Source organism: Tinamus guttatus, unplaced genomic scaffold (assembly GCF_059628265.1).
Source record: "Tinamus guttatus ecotype Peru unplaced genomic scaffold, ASM5962826v1 Tinamus_guttatus_pri_ptg000459l, whole genome shotgun sequence".
NCBI lineage: Eukaryota > Metazoa > Chordata > Aves > Tinamiformes > Tinamidae > Tinamus > Tinamus guttatus.
The window spans coordinates 5,255,915-5,273,484 of record NW_028288993.1 but is presented as its reverse complement, the minus strand read 5'-3'; the positions used below and the strand labels follow the sequence as shown (position 1 = coordinate 5,273,484).

Genomic DNA, 17,570 nt, shown 5'->3' with positions numbered 1-17,570 from the left:
GCACGGGGCCGGCGCTGGGTGAATCCCCGCGGGCAGTGGAGGAAGCCCCTCACACACATGCCCGGGGCGCGCGGCCCCCTCGCGCCGCCCGCGCCCGGCCCGACAGCGCTGCCGCAGCCCCGCGCCGCCCTCGGGAGACACCGACGTGCGCGGAGGGGGCGCCGCCGCCTTCCCGCTCCCTCCTGATTGGCCAGTTGCCCCGCCGCGCGGGTAGCAACAGGGACAAATATATCCTCGCGGCCCCTGATTGGCTGCCGCCGGCCGCAGAGCCATAGCAACAGCGGAGCCGGGAGCGCGGCGGCCGTTAGCGGCCGTTGGCGGCCGTTGGGGGAGGGGCGAAGCGCCGCCGCTCAGGGAGCCTCGGGGGTCCTGTGGCGAGGGCAGGGAAGCAGCAGAGCAGGGAGCTGCTGCACCCGCACTTGCGCTGCTGACGGTAGGCAAGAGGTCGCTTAGGGAGGCCAGGCTGTCTGCGTTAAATGCGCGTTGCGCTGTGGTGGGCAAGGTGCGCGCCTTCCTCGTCGCCTGGGGTGGAGTCGAAAGAAAATAAGGCACTGTGGTGTGCCAGGCTCTGGAAGAGCTTCCATGCCAAAGGAGCCACCCGTGTGAGCAGAACTCAACTCTGGCTCTTGTTAGCCGTGTGTATGAAATACCAAATAAGGTATTTTATTCCTCAACCCTTAATGACATGATGTGTCAGTATTGCTACAATGATTCAGCTAGTCTATGGAATGTAATATACGTGGATGGGAGCTTGGGTGGTTCCAGTGTACACTGACGAGTTGAAGTACAGAGGAATGATGCTTTAGTTAGTGAGATGTATCTTCACTCCCTTTCAAGTACTTTGTTGTGCTGCTTGTGGGGAAATGACTCTGGATAGATTAACAGTACTCCACCTGTATAGAGATTCTAGGTGCCTGCCATTCAAAATTAAATTAGGTTATTTTCTAAAAAGACAACACATGCTAATCTATGCAGGCATTAGAGTTTCAGATATAACTGGCCTTTGCTCTACAGTCTTACAAATACAAGTGTGCACAGGTCTTGTAAACTTTATAATAATCCAAGAATACAGTTGTTCAACATTGTTAAGGAAGAATCTTCAGAATTTGTAAGGAGTGCTGGAACAACAAGTATTCCTCCAAATGTAAATTTAAAAAGGTTTTGCAGTTAAAGCAGAGTTGAAGCCTTTTGTCTTACACTTCTCTTAATGAATTTCATTTCCAAATTTAGCACAGGGGCTCTCTGGAGGACAGTTGAATTTTCTAGGTCGTTTCCCAGATGAAATAAGTTGCTAATTTTCCAGAAATTTATATTAATAATGATTCACAGCTCGATACGCGCAATCAAGTTAATAGCAAGAGGTGTAAAACCAAGTGGCAGAAGCACCATGCATCCTGGCCCACTTGCATCCCTGCCCTGTACTACCTGGATACTGGATCCTGGATCTGCCTGAAAGGCTTTGGTGGAGCCAATTGCACAGAGAGCAGTTTGCAGGCTGTGCTTGCAGGTGATCTCTGGCCACGCTGGGGTGCAGGTGGCTGCGTAGAGTTGGAGAAAAGCTGTCCCCTCCCTGTGCATGAGCTGGCACAGCCTGGAGGCACCACTATACTGCATAGGCAGAGATCAAGGGGATCTCTGCTTAGCACTGGGTCTGGCTTTCTCCATCTGTGGTGCTGAGGCTTTGGGAGTGGTGGAGTTCTTCCAGTTAGACTATATCCACACTGGGCGATAGAATTGTTCAATTTGTGTCTTATCTTGTTCCCCTTTCCCGGCTGTGATTTATATCCTAGCCTTGTTCTAGTTTCCCTCTCCTGCCGTATGTAGCAGGCTCTGGATGTGTTGGTGTTTGTCTTCCTTGGAGCTGTAATTAGAAGTACTCTGAGCATGTGGCTGACCTGCCCTGAGCTCAGTGTGCTGTACCTGCTGTTGTCATTCCTCCTCCCCCTTAACATGTTGTGGCCTAACAAAAGACGACTCTTGCCCTAGATAGGAAAAACAAAGCCATTTTTATCCTTAATGTTGTAGGAGACCTCAAAGAGCAAAACTTACACGTGTCAAATGGTCACAGAAAAGAGATGGAAATCTAGGAGCATCTTCGGAGGCGTTGTTAATTAGCTGTCTCTGAGGGGAGAGGGCCATTTTCCCAACAGGCAGGCAATCACATTTTCCAGTGCTGCAACTAAAACCGACTTTCCTCTTTGCAGCAGATGGGCCTGAGACAGGCAAGGTCAGGACTGAACTGTTGCTAAGTTAGATGTGTGATACAGAAATGGGAGTATGGAGGGTTTGCACTGTAGCTACTCATGAAAAACTTCTCTGAACCTCATCTGATACAGTGCTAAAGAGGATTAATTACATGAAAAGTCACTTTTCCTTTTCAATCCCCTTGATGGTCTCTGGCAGCTATCATGGTTACTGATGGGCTCGTCTGGGGCCACTCTGGACAAGCGGCAGGCCAGACAGCTTGAAGGCCAATGTTTCCAGGCAGTCTCTCATTCTGGATGCTTGGCTTGATTTGCTTGGGGCCTTGTTTTCAGAGGAAATGAGCGCTTAAGCAGTGACACAAGTAGAGCAACCAGAATAAGAGGCCACTTCTGAAAAGGCTGGCAAAAGCATTTTATCTCTGCTCTTCATTAGTCTTATCCCCAAAGTTTCATGTTATGTTCTACAATGAAAGGTCATTGTTTCAGATCGATCGTATTCAGTGGAATTTAATCCAATTCTAAGTCAAACTAATCCACTTTAGTAAAGTTTGAAGAACAGTAAAAAATCATTTGTTAAGAAAGATCTGGGGTTATTTTTTTAATATGGCCATTGATTCAGAGTCCCTAACTGTGTGTGCATGTGCATGACGGCGTGCTGCATCTTGGGGGTGATTCTGGAAACGCCAGACATCAACATTCTAACCTTTTCCATAGACTGCAATGCTCAGCACCTCTGAAAACCCCTGGGCGTTGGCAGGATTGTTTTTCTCATGTGCAGTAGTCGCTTAACATAGACTTTTTTTTTTTTTCTGTTACAGGTGGAGGGCTTTTTTTTTTCTATATGACATTCTGCTAAAGGTTTCTGGTAAGAGGCTTTTTCATGTTTTCCTGCTTATTGTAAATTCCAGTTACCTTAATTTGATTAATCACATAAAGATTAAAAACACATTTCTATATCTGGACAAGCCTTTGGCAAACACTGCGAAGCAGCTTTGTAAGAGTTAAAGCTGCTTCCCATTAGCTACTGTGTTCTTGCTACTTACACAAACCTCCGTAACTGAGCATGCTTCACAGCTTCCTGTGAATATTCCTGAATCATTCTGGCACGCAAAAACACTGCTATGATTTTTTATTCAGACATAGTGTTCGTTCTTTGCTGGACTCTAAAATGAGCAAGCGCTTGAACACAGCATGTTTCATGGGAGAGTTCTGGGGATTTATCAATTCATGTCTGCACAGGATCTTGAACATGCAAAGGGGTCCTGCCTATGAAAGCTGAGTGGTATTAAATATATTGCAGGTGATCACAATCAGTAGGTTTCAGTATACAGTGTAGATCCCTTTCCCCTGAGGGAGCAGGAACTTCACAGATTTTGCACAAATCACTGCCCTTCTCTGGAAAAGGTCTTCCCCATTGTTGAACAGCTGTACAGCATAAATGCCACAATTCACGTCATGAACACTGCTGGTTCTGAGCACTGTAATCTTTCTGCCTCCATTCGGGATTTACCTTTGAGTTATGAGGAAGGTTCTTTGAGAATTATTACAGATTAATATGAAATTGAAATATGACAAATAGTATTTTCTCAAACACTGTGACAGCCCAAAGGATTCTGCTGCTTGTTAAACTGTGGTGTATGGTTTGGCTAGAAGTATATCATTGAAATTATAGTCTCTTGTGGTTTGGGAAGGAATCATCACACTTCAGCTACACCCACTCCTATCTTTTGCTCTGATCTTGTCATTGGTTACAACACCTTCCCTCCCTGATGTGCACTTACCTCGCTTTATTGCGGGGATATGCTGCCAGGCTTCTAACAATAAAGATTATAGATAGTCCTCAGCCTGTGAAACAATCTGTCCTTACAGCACAGTCTGAACATCTTGCCCCCACCTAAGTAAGTGCCAGTCCCATTTCTTCCAAGATCACATGCCCCAGACCCCCAGTTCTCTTTTCTTTACCATCCCCATCTCTGCTTCCTTTTCCTGTGATGTGGAAGCTGATCAGCCTCCCCCATCACTTGGCAGTTGTGTCTGCTCTCTTTCTGGTTTTCAATGCCTTGTGTCTTAGTATCATTTAGCAGAGCCCTAAATAAAACATTTCCTTGCTGCAGAGGAAGAGCAGGAAGATTGCTTGCTCCAGGAATGAGAAGTATGTTAGCAGCAGGGCCTTTTACTGCCAGTGCTTTAGCTCCGTAAGTCTCAGGAAGAGTGGTGTAAAAAGTGGGATCCTTGCTCCAGAACAACCAGAGAAGGCAGCCTTTGGCAGTGATGGAAGGCTCTGGCATGGCACCTCTGTCATCACTTCATTTCCCTGTCATGCTTCCTCTGTGTCAGTGCACCTCATAGCCTTGGTCCCTCTGCTAAATGCCAGCACTGGGGACAGTCTCTTCGAGAGCGCTTTGCTGTCCCCAGTGCCCCGTGTGGAGCTTAGCAGTGAACTGGAATGGCATTTCAGCAAGGAGCTATTTGCGGAACATCGGTGCTGTCCAATAATCAGATATGCCAGTGGAGCAGAGCCACTGCCTTAGGTCATGGTGCAATTTTCAGTACTATAAGTTTCTCTATTATTGCTGGGTGTGGTAACTATGCCAACAACTCAAATCCTGCCTCATGAGAGCCGTATTTCTGAGCTCCTGTCTGGATTTTGCTGGGAATCACAGAGCTGTGTAATGTTGTGTACTGTGCTGGGCATCCAAGCTCTGCAGGGGAACCACAAAGCTTGCTCGCGTGTTGTGTGCCCCATTCTGTGCTCTAGGAAGGGGTCAGCTGACGTTGCCAGTTCCATTTTTAGTTAAAAAAAAAAAAAAGGCATTGTAACTAAGCTTCTAAACATTGCAGCATATTGAAGCCTACTGCATGAGCACTAATTGTTTTTTATTTGCACCTTTATAGCTCCTGGGAGCCACTGATACAGCAGAGGATTCAGGGCACTAGGTGTTGAACACACAAGGGAAAAGAGGTACTCTCCCAATGCCCTTGTATGTCTGAAATGTACTCATTACCTTGTTTACAGTCAGACTGTGGAAGTGCTACCTGATTTTTGTGCTTTTTCTTGCTATGTTGGAGTTAGACGTACGTCTGATTTTAAAGCAGAAATGAGACATGTCACCTTGTGGGTTCAAGGTTAAGAATTTCTGAGATGCTTTAGCCTGAAAAATGGCCATTTACACAGACAGGAAAAAAAAAGCATTTCATGAGAATGTTTTTAATGCCGATTCTCTTGATTCAATGGGTAAATAAATGTAACTGGTTTTAAAAATACTTCAAAATCTGTTTCCCCCAGGAGGCTGAAACTGCTGTGCACAACTGGGAGGCTTTTTCTAGACCCTACAAATTTTTGAAACTGTTGACACTCTTTGCAGACCAATTAATCTCTACTAAGAAGCTGGTCTAAACTGCAGAGTTTCCAAAGTTTGAGAACTGGATAGGGGATTTTGGTTTGGCCCATCTCTTCTATTTTTGCATATGATATGAGATAAATTAAGGTATTAGATGCATTAAAATAGGCATTTTTAAATAGACTCATGCCTTTTCAAGAACATAGTCTTACAGCCCGTAGATAAAACTTTAAATTTAGGTAGAATCCGAAGAAAAAAGTTTTCTTTTAATGAGTTTAATGAATTGGACAGATAATTGGGATCCATTCTGTTAAGATTTCACCGTCTTAAAGAAAAACAACCAACAATAAGGTAGGAAAAAGACACTTTTCAGTTTACTGATATGTAACTACATATTTCACAGTTCTGCAGAGAAAGTTACTTCCTTAATCTTGTGCCAGTTTATAACTTGTTACGTGAAATCTGTTCCATATTTTAGTACATATAAGTTTTATGAATTTCTATTCTTCACAGTATTTATTCATCCCCTTCTAAAAATAGCCAAATTCATTTATATATTCATCTAGTCCCTTTAAAAAATAACTAGAGCATTTATTTTAAGCGATTTTGTGGGTTAACTCTAATGCAAACTCAAAAAAAAAAAAAAAAAGCAATGCCAGGGTTCAGGCTAAACTAAAGTCACTTTAGTGACTTTTTGGTGGCTCAGTGGACCAGATTTGCTCCACCAGAGCAATGCAGCAGTACTGATGGTAATGGATAGAGAGCCCTGTCACTCATGACACTGGGACTGCTGCATTTGTAACATGCAGCCTTCCTTCTTCCTTGTGGGGAGGACAGATGTGCCCTGAAATTTATGTTGGTGTTGTGGCAGTGAGGCTGCAAAGCTGAGTTGCTTGATCGTGAGCAAATCTTTTGTTCCAATGTGTAGTGGTCCCATGTTTGCAAAATGGAGTGCTGGTAACTGTTGCTGTGCCGTGAGTAGAACCGAGAATGTCGATGGATTAGGTAGAAAATAGCAGCCTGGATGCTGCATTTCTGCACACACCAGCAGCACCGGGGCACTTGTACAGCCATGTTCCCATAAGATGATTTTTACATAGGGCTGGTATTTGTTGCTTTGCTAAAGAAGAACCTGGCCATTATGAATTAAAATATGTGGCAAAAAAGAGTTTAGTCAAATCAGTCGCCTGAGGTAGCCGAATTGCCCTGTGCTGGCCACCCGCACAACCAGGAGCATTTCAAGCCGCAAGGCTGACAGACTTGTGTATTTAACAGGAATGAAACAAAAGGCTTCAAACACAGCGCCCAAAGTGGCAGTGGCAGTGGCGCGGGGCCGGGCCGTTGTGACCGTTGCGGCCGTTCGCGCGGTTCCCGCAGTGTCCGCGCGCATCGCCCACCTCCACCTTTGCAGCAGGAAAATGCAGCACTCGCAGCGCGCATGCGCCTCCCCCGCCCCCGAGCCGGCGGCCCGGGATGGCTATTTATAGCAAGTGACGTCACCTAGAAATAGAACGCGGGGGAGCAGCGCCCCCCTCCCCTCCCCTGCAGTGCCCGCGGCTCCGCCCCCTCGTTGCCTTCCCCGCGCGCAGGCGCAGGCGGCGGCAGCAGCTCGAGGCTCGGAGCCGGGCGCGGAGGCGCGAGCTGAGAGCGGAGCGAGCGCGCCCGGGGGCGAGCGGCAGCCGCGAGCAGCCCAGCGGGCGCTGAGCGAGCCTGAGGGGCGGCGGCGGCTGCTCCTGCGCTTCGGCTCCCCGCGCCTTTCGAGCCGCGCGTTCTCCCGTTTGCTGTGCTCGTGAGGGGCGCAGCGTGCCCAGCCCGGCAGCCACCACGGAAGCGGCCATGGGCGACCGAGAGCAGCTGCTGCAGCGAGCCCGCCTGGCCGAGCAGGCGGAGCGATACGACGACATGGCTTCGGCCATGAAGGCGGTAAGTGGGGCTGGCAGCACGGGGGGAAGGAAGCGCGGGCTGCGCCGAGGCGGGGCCGCCGCATCCCGCCCGCCGCGCTCAAGGAAGCGGCGCGGGGCTGAGCCAGGGGCGCCGTGCAGAGCATCCCGCCCGCTCCCCGCGCTGCCCCTACCCGGGGGTGGGACCGAGCCCTCTCCTCCCCCCGCCGTCGCCGCCAATCCGGCGCGCGCCTGGGCCGTTTGAACGCGGCGGGGTCCGCAGGCGCCTCTGCCGCCCTGCCCGGCCCGGCCCTCCCGCGGGGCCCCGGCGCTGCGGCCGCCCGCGCCGCGCAGCCTGGGGCTGCCACCCCTGCCGGGGGGGCTGCGCGCGGAGGGCAGAGCCCCTTCCCTTTCTAGACGTTTCCTTCCATAGAAAAGCGCGCGCCCAGAGGCCTCGCCCCGCTCCAAAGGCGGCGCAGATCGTGCAGCTGGACTAAAGGGTGTACCGTGCCCCGAGCCTCTTTCCTGAGCTGTAATACTGCCTTTTTCTCCTCTTTTTTTTTTTTTTCCTCTATAGGATAACAAACTCTCAGTGCATTCCTTGCACACACAAGTACTGAAATGTGTTTAAACCATAAGGTACAGTTGCAACTCAGCTTCTCTCAAAGCCAAGCAATGGAAGTTATTTGTGCTGACCTGTCTGTACTGCTATATAATAAAATTGCAGAATGATCAAACCTCACCCGTCTAGTCCTTTTATTTATTTATTTATTAAATACATATATCATCCGAAATTTGGAGGTAACGTTAACATTAGCAAATGCTTAGCAGTGTCTTTGCTGTACCTGTTTACACCTGATATTAGAGTCTTGTTGATCAGTCCTTTATCAATACCAAAAGCCCCAAGAGAAATTGGTTTTCCCTTGAGAATAGTCCTGTTTAAAGGGGAGAAGGTTCTCGTTTGAGAGAGCAGCTTCAAATGGCTTGTTTGACAGAAATAGTCTCATTTTGAGGCAGATGTATGTCACATTTCTTAAGTGAGGGCTGTGAAAGACCTTTATTTTGCTGTTTTTTTTTTTAAATCACTGCTGTTTAAGCTTGCTTAAAGCAGAAATGTCATAATGTCACCATTTTGACATTTTGTATACTAGGATCAGCTCAATTCTAAAGCAGAAATACTTCATGTCTCAGTATCAGATATATTAGGCATTAAATAAGCTGCCTTTTGATATACTGCTAGAATTCCTGATAATTGTATTTCCAAGTAATCATGGAACTACTGTGCCTATGTGAATATACACAAAACAAGAAATAAACAGTAGAGTTGCTGTGCTTTAGGAAATACATTTTAAAAGTGTGTAACTACTGTGCATTTCCAGTTGTCTTTTTAAACTGTCCTAATAGTGTTTTGTTTCACTTTATCTTGAGTCATGATATTTTCTTCACTAATATGGCTTTGGCTCTCTAATAAGGTGTATAATTATTGGCTTCTGTAATTGGAAGCTTGATAACAAGTATTGTGAGCTGTATTTTGAGCATTTAAAAAAAGAATGTTTTAGACTTATTTCAAAAATACAGAAAGCAAAGCTGAATTTAACGGGCGACATCTTAACGTTATAAGCCACTCATTCAATGTGATGGCCTATAATACTGTATCTAGTGGTGACTTAAATGTCTTTCACTGATGTTGGTTCTAACATCGTAATTTCCAGAATGCGCTTTAAAGGTTGATCTAAGTTTTGCAAGTCTGAACTTAAGTTCCTATGAAATGTTGTATGGACTGTTTCCACACAGATAATATTTCCTTCAATTTTAATGACAAGAATTTTCAGAGAAAAGTCCCCCTGTATAAATAATATATCAAAAGCGTCTTTTGTGCTGTAGAGGGTAACTTCCTTCAACAGGAAATCAGTGTTGTCACTCAGATATCTCTTTCTAAAGCAAAATGTCTTGATTTGAAACATTTCTAAAAATCTTTTATGGATTTAACATAACTAGTTTTTAAATTGGTGGATAATTGTGTTGAAGATGCTATATGAAAATAGTATGCTACTGGTATCGTAGAAACTGAATTTCAGTTGCAACTATTTCTCACCATTTTTTTTTTTTTACTATACGTGATGTAGCAAACAGCCTTATAGTCGCTCTTAAAACATCAAGTAACAAACTATTTTAGGCAAATAATAGGTTTGTTGTTATTTTGTTTGTTTTTTAGACTGTCACTGAAGGAGTGGGGGAAAAAAAAAAAAACAACTCGCTATTTTAGCGATTAGTATAAAACTGTCGAAACACTTATAACTTTCCAGTCCTTGTAGTTACTTCTCCTGGTTTTTCTATAAAAGACTTAACAGGTGTGGCTTAAATAAAGGAAACTACTGTGTAATAGTAGTTTTATTTGTTGCTTTTCCATTTTCTTGGAAGAATTCCAGTATGTCTGCTTATAATGTGCAGGTAGGGGAGTATAACAAAGCTTTCATGTCGATTGCTGTGAACTAGTTTAGTTTTTCGCAGCCAAAAATCTCTTAAGAAAAGCATACAAGCATGTGTAAATATGCCTCTACTAAATGGCCTTCTTCCAAGACATGTCCATGCTCATTGCATTAAGTGTTGCTCTAGGATTCCAACAATTGGAAATAACATTACATGGTAGGTTTAAAATTGCTTCTTAACACAGTAAATACTGAAGTTGTGAGTGGGGTGGAGGAATAAGTGTGTAAGGGTTATCATTTATCACTTGTCTGAACAAACATGTGTAGCATGATGGAAATACTGCATTGAGTGCTTTTGTTTTTAGACAATTTCAAAAATACAATTATATGTTGACTGGGAAGTAAATAGAAAGCAGTTAAACTATTTTGCTGTATAAATCCTTAGTGTTTCAGACTGTAGGAATTTTAATGTGTAATTCTCAGGAGTTTCATTAATTTTGGTTGCTGCTCTAGTGTAGCTACATAGTAAGTATACAGTCATTTACACTTCAGTTTAATGATTGTTAAGACGCGTCTGAGTTACATGAGGTTCTACAATTTTAAAATTAGTCCTTTGTGTGAAATACTACTTGGGATTCACCAATGCTATTATATGCAGGTATTGCTGGGTATAATTTTGAGATTTTATTTTAAGTAAAATAGTTTGAGGTCCTAGTTTATATGTTTTATCTCTGTGTATAAATAGACTTAAAGTTTGGGGAGTTCCATTTTTTTGTGTTGTATCATCCGTTTCTCCTTCATTCAACATCAGTGTCTGATTTTGGTTAACAAAGTATTTGTATGTAGGAGGGAGAAATGAGATACCTTTTATATAAACAGTATATTCTCCTACCGTGAGAAGACTTCCTTACTGTGACTCGATACAATACGTCTAGCTATAGAGCTTCTAATGTCTGATAGAAAACACTCAAGCCACATGATGCAAAAAAAATGATCTGGTTTAAATTCTTTTGGTTCCCGTTTATTCAGTAGTTATGAACTTTATAACTTTGCACTAGGAGGGTTTGCAGTGATTCCAGTCTTGTCTGGCCCGTGCTATCCTTGCTCTTTACTGTATCAAGTACAGTCTGTTTTTTTTGTTTGTTTGTTTTTCCCCAGCAACTTGTGAAGAACTGGCACGAGATCTAACACACATTCTGACTAATAAAAAGTGCTAAGAAAATATTCTGTGTAACAAAATAGAAATGTGATCACATATATGTAATTGATCCAGGTCACATTTCATGGTATTAGGTGATCTGCAGTGCATGGATCTGCTGTTAACAGTGGAACCTTCACTGTACTGTGTTTTTCATACAAAGCTAATTCAGCTTGGCGTGTCCTACGTGGGATCCCACACACATGTAAGTCATTCATGAGCTAATAGAACTGGGTGAGCTGTGCATGTGGAATTAGGAATTTTGGAGTTACAGTCAGAATTTCTTTATTTAATTTTCCAGTAAACTGAAATAAATGGGCACAAAGCAGAGGAGGAGTTACCTGTATCATAGAAATAAATTGATTTAGCCTATATTCTTACTACATAAAGCAGACTGTTAATCTGCAGGAAAACTGCTAGCACACCACAGTCTGAATGGTTGATTGTATCATTTTGCTCTGGACTGAAAATAATTCCGAATTTAGGTATGAGGGGGTCTATTTGCTTAAGGAAAATATAGGATAACACCTTATTAAGTTAATGCTATTTTGAAATCGTCATATAAGTGTTTTTTAATCCTTCAAGTGCTAGTGTTTTTCCTAACAGATATGGGAAGTAATGAGCTTTATGTTGATCATGTCTAAAATTTAAATACGGTTGTTGCAATCCAATACCTTGCTTCTACTATGGGTAGAAATGGCTATGGGTAGAAGGGAAGGTTCCCCCCCAATCTCTACATCCTCCCTATATAAGGAGGAGACACATTGTCTGCTTTCTTACCTGCTTTGCAAATCTGCCTGCAATAGATAGCTTCTTGATACAATTTTGCACCCTAAGAGTTATTTTAGATACATCTACACAAAGTATCAGAGCATCCAAAAGTTCCACAGGAACTTAAGGAAAAATTTTTAACAGTGAGGGTGACAGAGCCCTGGAACAGGCTGCCCAGAGAGGTTGTGGAGTCTCCTTCTCTGGAGATCTTCCAAACCCGCTTGGACGCAGTCCTGTGCCACGTGCTCTAGGTGACCCTGCGTGTGCAGGGGGGTTGGACTAGATGATCTCTAGAGGTCCCTTCCAACCCTAAGCATTCTATGATTCTATGCTGTAGCTAAGACTGGGGTAATCTGTTCCTTTTCTCTGAAGTTACTGCATTGAAGAGCAGAAGAAAGTAGTGCAGGGTTAATGAAATGGAAAGGGGCCTGGGGGACATGTTGAAAGGTGATACTGGGAAGGAAAGGGCTTCACTCAAACTGCTGGAGGCTTCTGCTGTATGAAGCATTACAAATGTGAAACTGCTAGTTTTTATGCTGAATTATAGCGCACAACTTCAGATGCTGCTTTCTTTGAAGGTGACTCTCAGTTTCTAGGTGAAGTTAATGGGATCTGCCAGGGGATGTAAGTTGCTTGTGGGAATGGTATTTTTTAACTTTATCTGAAAAAGTAGTTCATTGTGGTTCAAGTGCTCTGTGTAGCCTTCGGGATATAATGTCTGTTATGGCTGATGTAGACAAGTGAGATGTGTTGTTGGGTTTGAAAGAAAACTGAATGTTTTGTTTTTGTCTTACTAGGTTTTAATTTTTATGATACAATGCTAGTCTTGCTTCTGTAACTTTTAAAACATATGGAATTTGAGCATATGCTCTGTTTTCTTCTAAAAACCGTCTTAAATAGGGATAGAAATGTGGAAAATTTGAAGAAGGAAAGAAGAAATAAGATCTTTCTCGGTTTAACTCCCCAAGGTTTTCTTCGGTATGTTGACCTTCTTCGGGCTAATTGTGCCATATGCTAGATTTGAATAGGTTTATTGTGCAAGACTAATCTGACTATTGCAGCCTGGATGTAAAAAGGCAGTATATTTGATAAAGGGAAATATAGTTGACAGATTTTGTTTCCACTTTGTTCTCCAGAATCTGACTTTTTTTTAGTCTTTTTTTTTTTTTTAATTCCTCACTAATTCTTCAGAAAACATTTTTGAAAATTATGGTTGACAGATCAGAATCTTGCAGTTGTGCCCCTGCCCATATGTAGTGTATCTTAAAAAGACAATACTCACTACATTTTCTTTCTTGATGGGCTAGAGTTGATGATATTTGCTGATTCTTTCATTTTAAGAAACTGTTTCAAGGTGTGTTCAAGACAGCAAATTCAGCCACGTAAGTTAATGATACCTGGATTAGTCTTGCTTTGATTAAGAAGTTAACGTTCCTTTTCCATATGTAAACAGCTGCTCTGCTTTTAGTAGCCCTGAGGGATGACTACTCCTGTGTGTACTTGCAGATTACATGGGTGCACCTTAAGTATTCTCTGCTGTTTCTCAAACTTGTGTCAGGATAAGCTTTGTAGTCAGGTGCTTTTTGATAGTTTTAAGACTTGCTCAGTGCAATGTGATAGTTAAACTTAAGCTGGCAGACTTAAAGTCGGTGTCAATGTGCTTCCAAATGGAGTGCTCAACATCATGGATAGTAAGGTAGATGTACAGACAGGCATGTTTCATCTTCAGAAATTCCTGTAAATAGGCTGTTTTCAAAACATCCTTTGACGTTCTGTTGTGATTAGGGAAGGTGAAAGGCTTTTTAGGTGTAGTTTCTCTGTAAGCGTTGTCTCCTGCACAAATGGACTTTATAAATGATACTACCTATTTCAGGCTGGATGTTGTGCATTTTCTGAAATTCAAAGTGATTAACATCTGAAGAGAGAAAATACACTTGAAAAGACCTTGACTAATTTTTTTGTCTGGCTACATAATTGCAGTTTTTGACTTAGGACAAGTGGAACAGAATTTTGAAAAATGATTAAATTATCTCCATTAAAGTAAATACAACAGCCATATAATGTAGTCAAAAACTGTGTTTAAATACTGAAAAGTTATTTGCATTGTGTTGGTTCCCAGTGCCTTTGTTAGGTGCTGTTAAATCTCTTTTGGTGTCTTCAATACACAGAATACACCTGTTTCTAAAAGCTTATTTTCAAAAGCTTAAAGCAACCTCCTTAAGAAGTTAGAGGGTCAGTATCTCTGGACATTGAATACATAAATACTAGCACTAGTGAGAGAGGGAGCTACTTAATTTGAAGAAGAGAAAGATCAAAGGCAAAGGTAGCAGTTAACTGAGAGTAAAAAAAACAGACTGTAAATGGAGGATGAGGTGGAATGGAAAAGGCAGGGACAAGATGCATAAGGAAGAGAATCAGTAGCTATAGTTGCAGTCTTTTAGCTTTCCCTTCCATTGTATAGTGCTTCTGGGTTAGGAATCCAGTCTGCTACTGTTGTCCTGCCAAGACATCCTCAGGTGTTTTTGTCTTGTACACTTGTCCCATACCTTTTTTTTTTTCCTTTGGTGTGTGGATGAGGTGATGTATGTTTCCTTTGTTTGTATTTCTTTTTTACATGCAAATGTTCTGCTAATACACTGTAGCTCTTAATAGAACCTTTGTTTTGAGGAATGTGACATCTTATTAGAGAAGATGATACAGGTCTTGGAGTGTGCCTGTGTTGCTGCAGAGTGCAAGTTGTGAAAAAGCTGTGAAAAATGGCACAAGAGCTGATTCCTACGCATTTGGCCTTTGGCAGGTTGTTTTAAACTGCATCAGGCTGGGCAGAGCAGTGCTTTGGGGGAGTTCTCATCCCCGAGCTGTGGGGCGAAACGTATCTTGGAGATGAGGCTGCGTTTATTTTAACAAAAAAGAATGTAAGAATTAAGAGTTGTTATATTTTAAGAAAAAAAAAGTTATAATAGGCTGTCTCTGCATCTACGTATGCTTTTGTTAACACCTGCAATTAATAGAAATTGCTGTCTTAGGCTTTGAAACTGTACATTTACTGAATGCCACACTGTTTTTAAAACACAGCTTCTGAGCAGTGACAGGTCAATTTTCACACCTAAGGACATATCCTTAGAATTCTAATGACTTCTAAAGCAGTATAGTTCCGCAGATAATGAAGTATGTTTAATGTAGTGAAGTTGTTTCTCGTCCAAATTTCTGGGAGTTCAGTTTTATGTTTAAGTTTCGCAAAGAGAACAACTCTAAGTAACTATAAGTCTGAGAATTTTCTCTAAGTTAATATAGCAACTCAAATAGTCTAAACGCAGTATTTAGAAGTATCAACGTTATCTGAGCTTTCTATAGGAAGAATTTGGAGTTAATCTTGGTGCTTTTTTTCTTCTTTTTTTTTCCAGTTCTTATGTAGTTTCTCACATGTCCTGTTCCTGAAATGTGACTGCAGCACCACTAAATAGAAAAGAGTGACTTTTATTTTACATTTTAAAATTGCTCAGTAAGTGATTGTGAGATGCTATGAAACGCTAATGATATGTGTACTACGGAGAGCTTGATCATAGTGGCTTCAGCACATCCATCTCTTTCATCTGAAAGAAAGCCGCAGGGGAAAATAAATGAAAGAGCTGCACCGGTTTCCATATGTCTGTGGAGTGTTCAAGATTCATGTAGCTGTTGTTCTAGGTACATTTACATTCAGTGTGTAGCCTGAATAATTATTGTCAAGGCAGAGAGTCTTCCTTTTGCGAATGCTTTTTCATTACTCCAACCTGACTGTGAATGTGCTTTGTAGTGGCTTTTGAATACAACTTCTGTTAACAGCAGAGCTATGGAGTTTTCGCTCTTGAACTTGTCTGCAGTTTTAAACTTCTGTCAGTACAGATTGGCTCTTGTCTAGAAGGAATTTTGACTCTTGCTCTTCATAATGGAAGTATTAAACAAAAATTGCATGTTCTTCTCTTTAGGCAAGCTCTTTAAATTTGATCTTTGTCTATATTTTCAGGTGACCGAGCTGAATGAGCCTCTCTCGAATGAGGATAGAAACCTGCTGTCTGTAGCCTACAAGAATGTAGTTGGAGCTAGAAGATCTTCTTGGCGTGTCATCAGCAGCATAGAGCAGAAGACTATGGCAGATGGGAACGAGAAGAAATTGGAAAAGGTCAAAGCCTATAGGGAGAAGATAGAGAAGGAGCTCGAGACCGTCTGCAATGATGTTTTGGCCCTCCTAGATAAGTACTTGATCAAGAACTGCAATGACTTCCAGTATGAGAGCAAGGTCTTCTATCTGAAAATGAAAGGAGATTACTACCGCTACTTGGCAGAAGTTGCTGCTGGAGAGAAGAAGAACAGTGTTGTGGAAGCCTCAGAAGCTGCCTACAAAGAGGCTTTTGAAATCAGCAAAGAGCACATGCAGCCCACTCACCCCATCCGGCTGGGGCTGGCCCTCAATTTCTCCGTGTTCTACTACGAAATCCAGAATGCTCCTGAGCAGGCCTGCCTTTTAGCCAAACAAGCCTTTGATGATGCCATAGCAGAGCTGGACACTCTAAACGAGGATTCCTACAAGGACTCCACTCTCATCATGCAGTTACTGCGAGATAACCTCACTCTGTGGACGAGTGACCAGCAAGATGAAGAAGCAGGAGAGGGCAATAATTAAAAAGCTTTCCTCTGATCCCTCTTTCATCCACTTCACCATCCCCATCATCACCAATATTTCCTTGCCACAGTCACACTAAATATCTAGTGCTAAGCATATCTGTATTGTACAGCTGTTCAGATCTGCTGTCCACTTTGTCAGGAAGCAGCTTCAGATAAGTCTTCATGGGCACTGATGGATTGATTGGTTTCTTTGCCCTATTTATCTTAGTTGCACTTGAACAGTGCAGAAGGATGCATATTAAATGAGGCATTTTTAGTTTGATGATTATAAAATATGGAAAGAATAATGAATAGTGATTGAAGATAATTAGATTCCAGTTTAAAAAAAATCCATTTAAAATGAGCTGGCAGTTTTGTTGAGCAGTACATTCTGTGCATGCAAAGTAAATTAGCCACCCCAAAGATTTTTTTCGGTCGATGAAAACAGTAAAGCTGATGTGAAGTGATGACCGTATTCATCAGTTTACAATAAACTGTTTGAAATGTGAGGTTTCAGTAGCAGTTTGTTTTTTTGCCTAACTTATGTGCACAATTTCCTTTAATGCAGTGCATCTACCTAAGAGTTTTGATACTTGTAACCTTTTGCAGTTGTTTTGAAGAATCATGAATTTATTTTTTGTAAACTCCTTGCTGTTTAGTTGTCTGTGTATTCTGACAACACTTATGTCAATGTTAGCCCATGACTGAAATGCCAGACTTCTAAATTAAATGTTTTGGAATTAAATGAATAAAATAAAATGCTGCTTCGGGGATACTATCTCTACATAAGCTGTCCTGTCTTTTGTTAAGACCGTAGCACATTATTCATGCATTAAGACTATTTAATCAAAAATTTTGTGACAGTTTGCCTCATACGGTTTAAAAAAATAAAGCACAGGAGTCTAGAAATTACACCACTCACATCTGTTGAAGTAGCATTTCCAAGGACATATTTAGCTTAAAAAAATAACCCCACACTTATACTGGATGTAGAGAGTTGTATTATTTGCTTGTCTGCAGTAACCTTTAGATTTTCATCATAAATGGTAATAATTTTCTTTTATTAACCTGCCTCTAACACAAGCAGTGTTTGTTCTTACAGA

The 17,570-nt window shown here is 42.3% G+C and overlaps 1 protein-coding gene across 1 annotated transcript; it reads left to right on the top strand.

Annotated features, from left to right (window-relative positions):
• Positions 1 to 7,153: 7,153 nt before the first annotated feature.
• Positions 7,154 to 17,256, top strand: YWHAH (tyrosine 3-monooxygenase/tryptophan 5-monooxygenase activation protein eta). The gene is made up of 2 exons (XM_088532374.1): positions 7,154 to 7,468; positions 15,830 to 17,256. Exons 1-2 carry the CDS (start codon positions 7,382 to 7,384, stop codon positions 16,484 to 16,486), a joined length of 744 nt encoding a protein of 247 aa, XP_088388500.1. The 5' UTR covers positions 7,154 to 7,381; the 3' UTR covers positions 16,487 to 17,256.
• Positions 17,257 to 17,570: the final 314 nt, after the last annotated feature.

Bases quoted from the DNA above. Each gene is read 5' to 3' on its own strand.
- YWHAH (XM_088532374.1), top strand. From the start codon at position 7,382: ATGGGCGACCGAGAGCAGCTGCTGCAGCGAGCCCGCCTGGCCGAGCAG. The intron at 7,469-15,829 runs GTAAGTGGGGCT...CTATATTTTCAG, and splicing joins TGGCTTCGGCCATGAAGGCG to GTGACCGAGCTGAATGAGCC.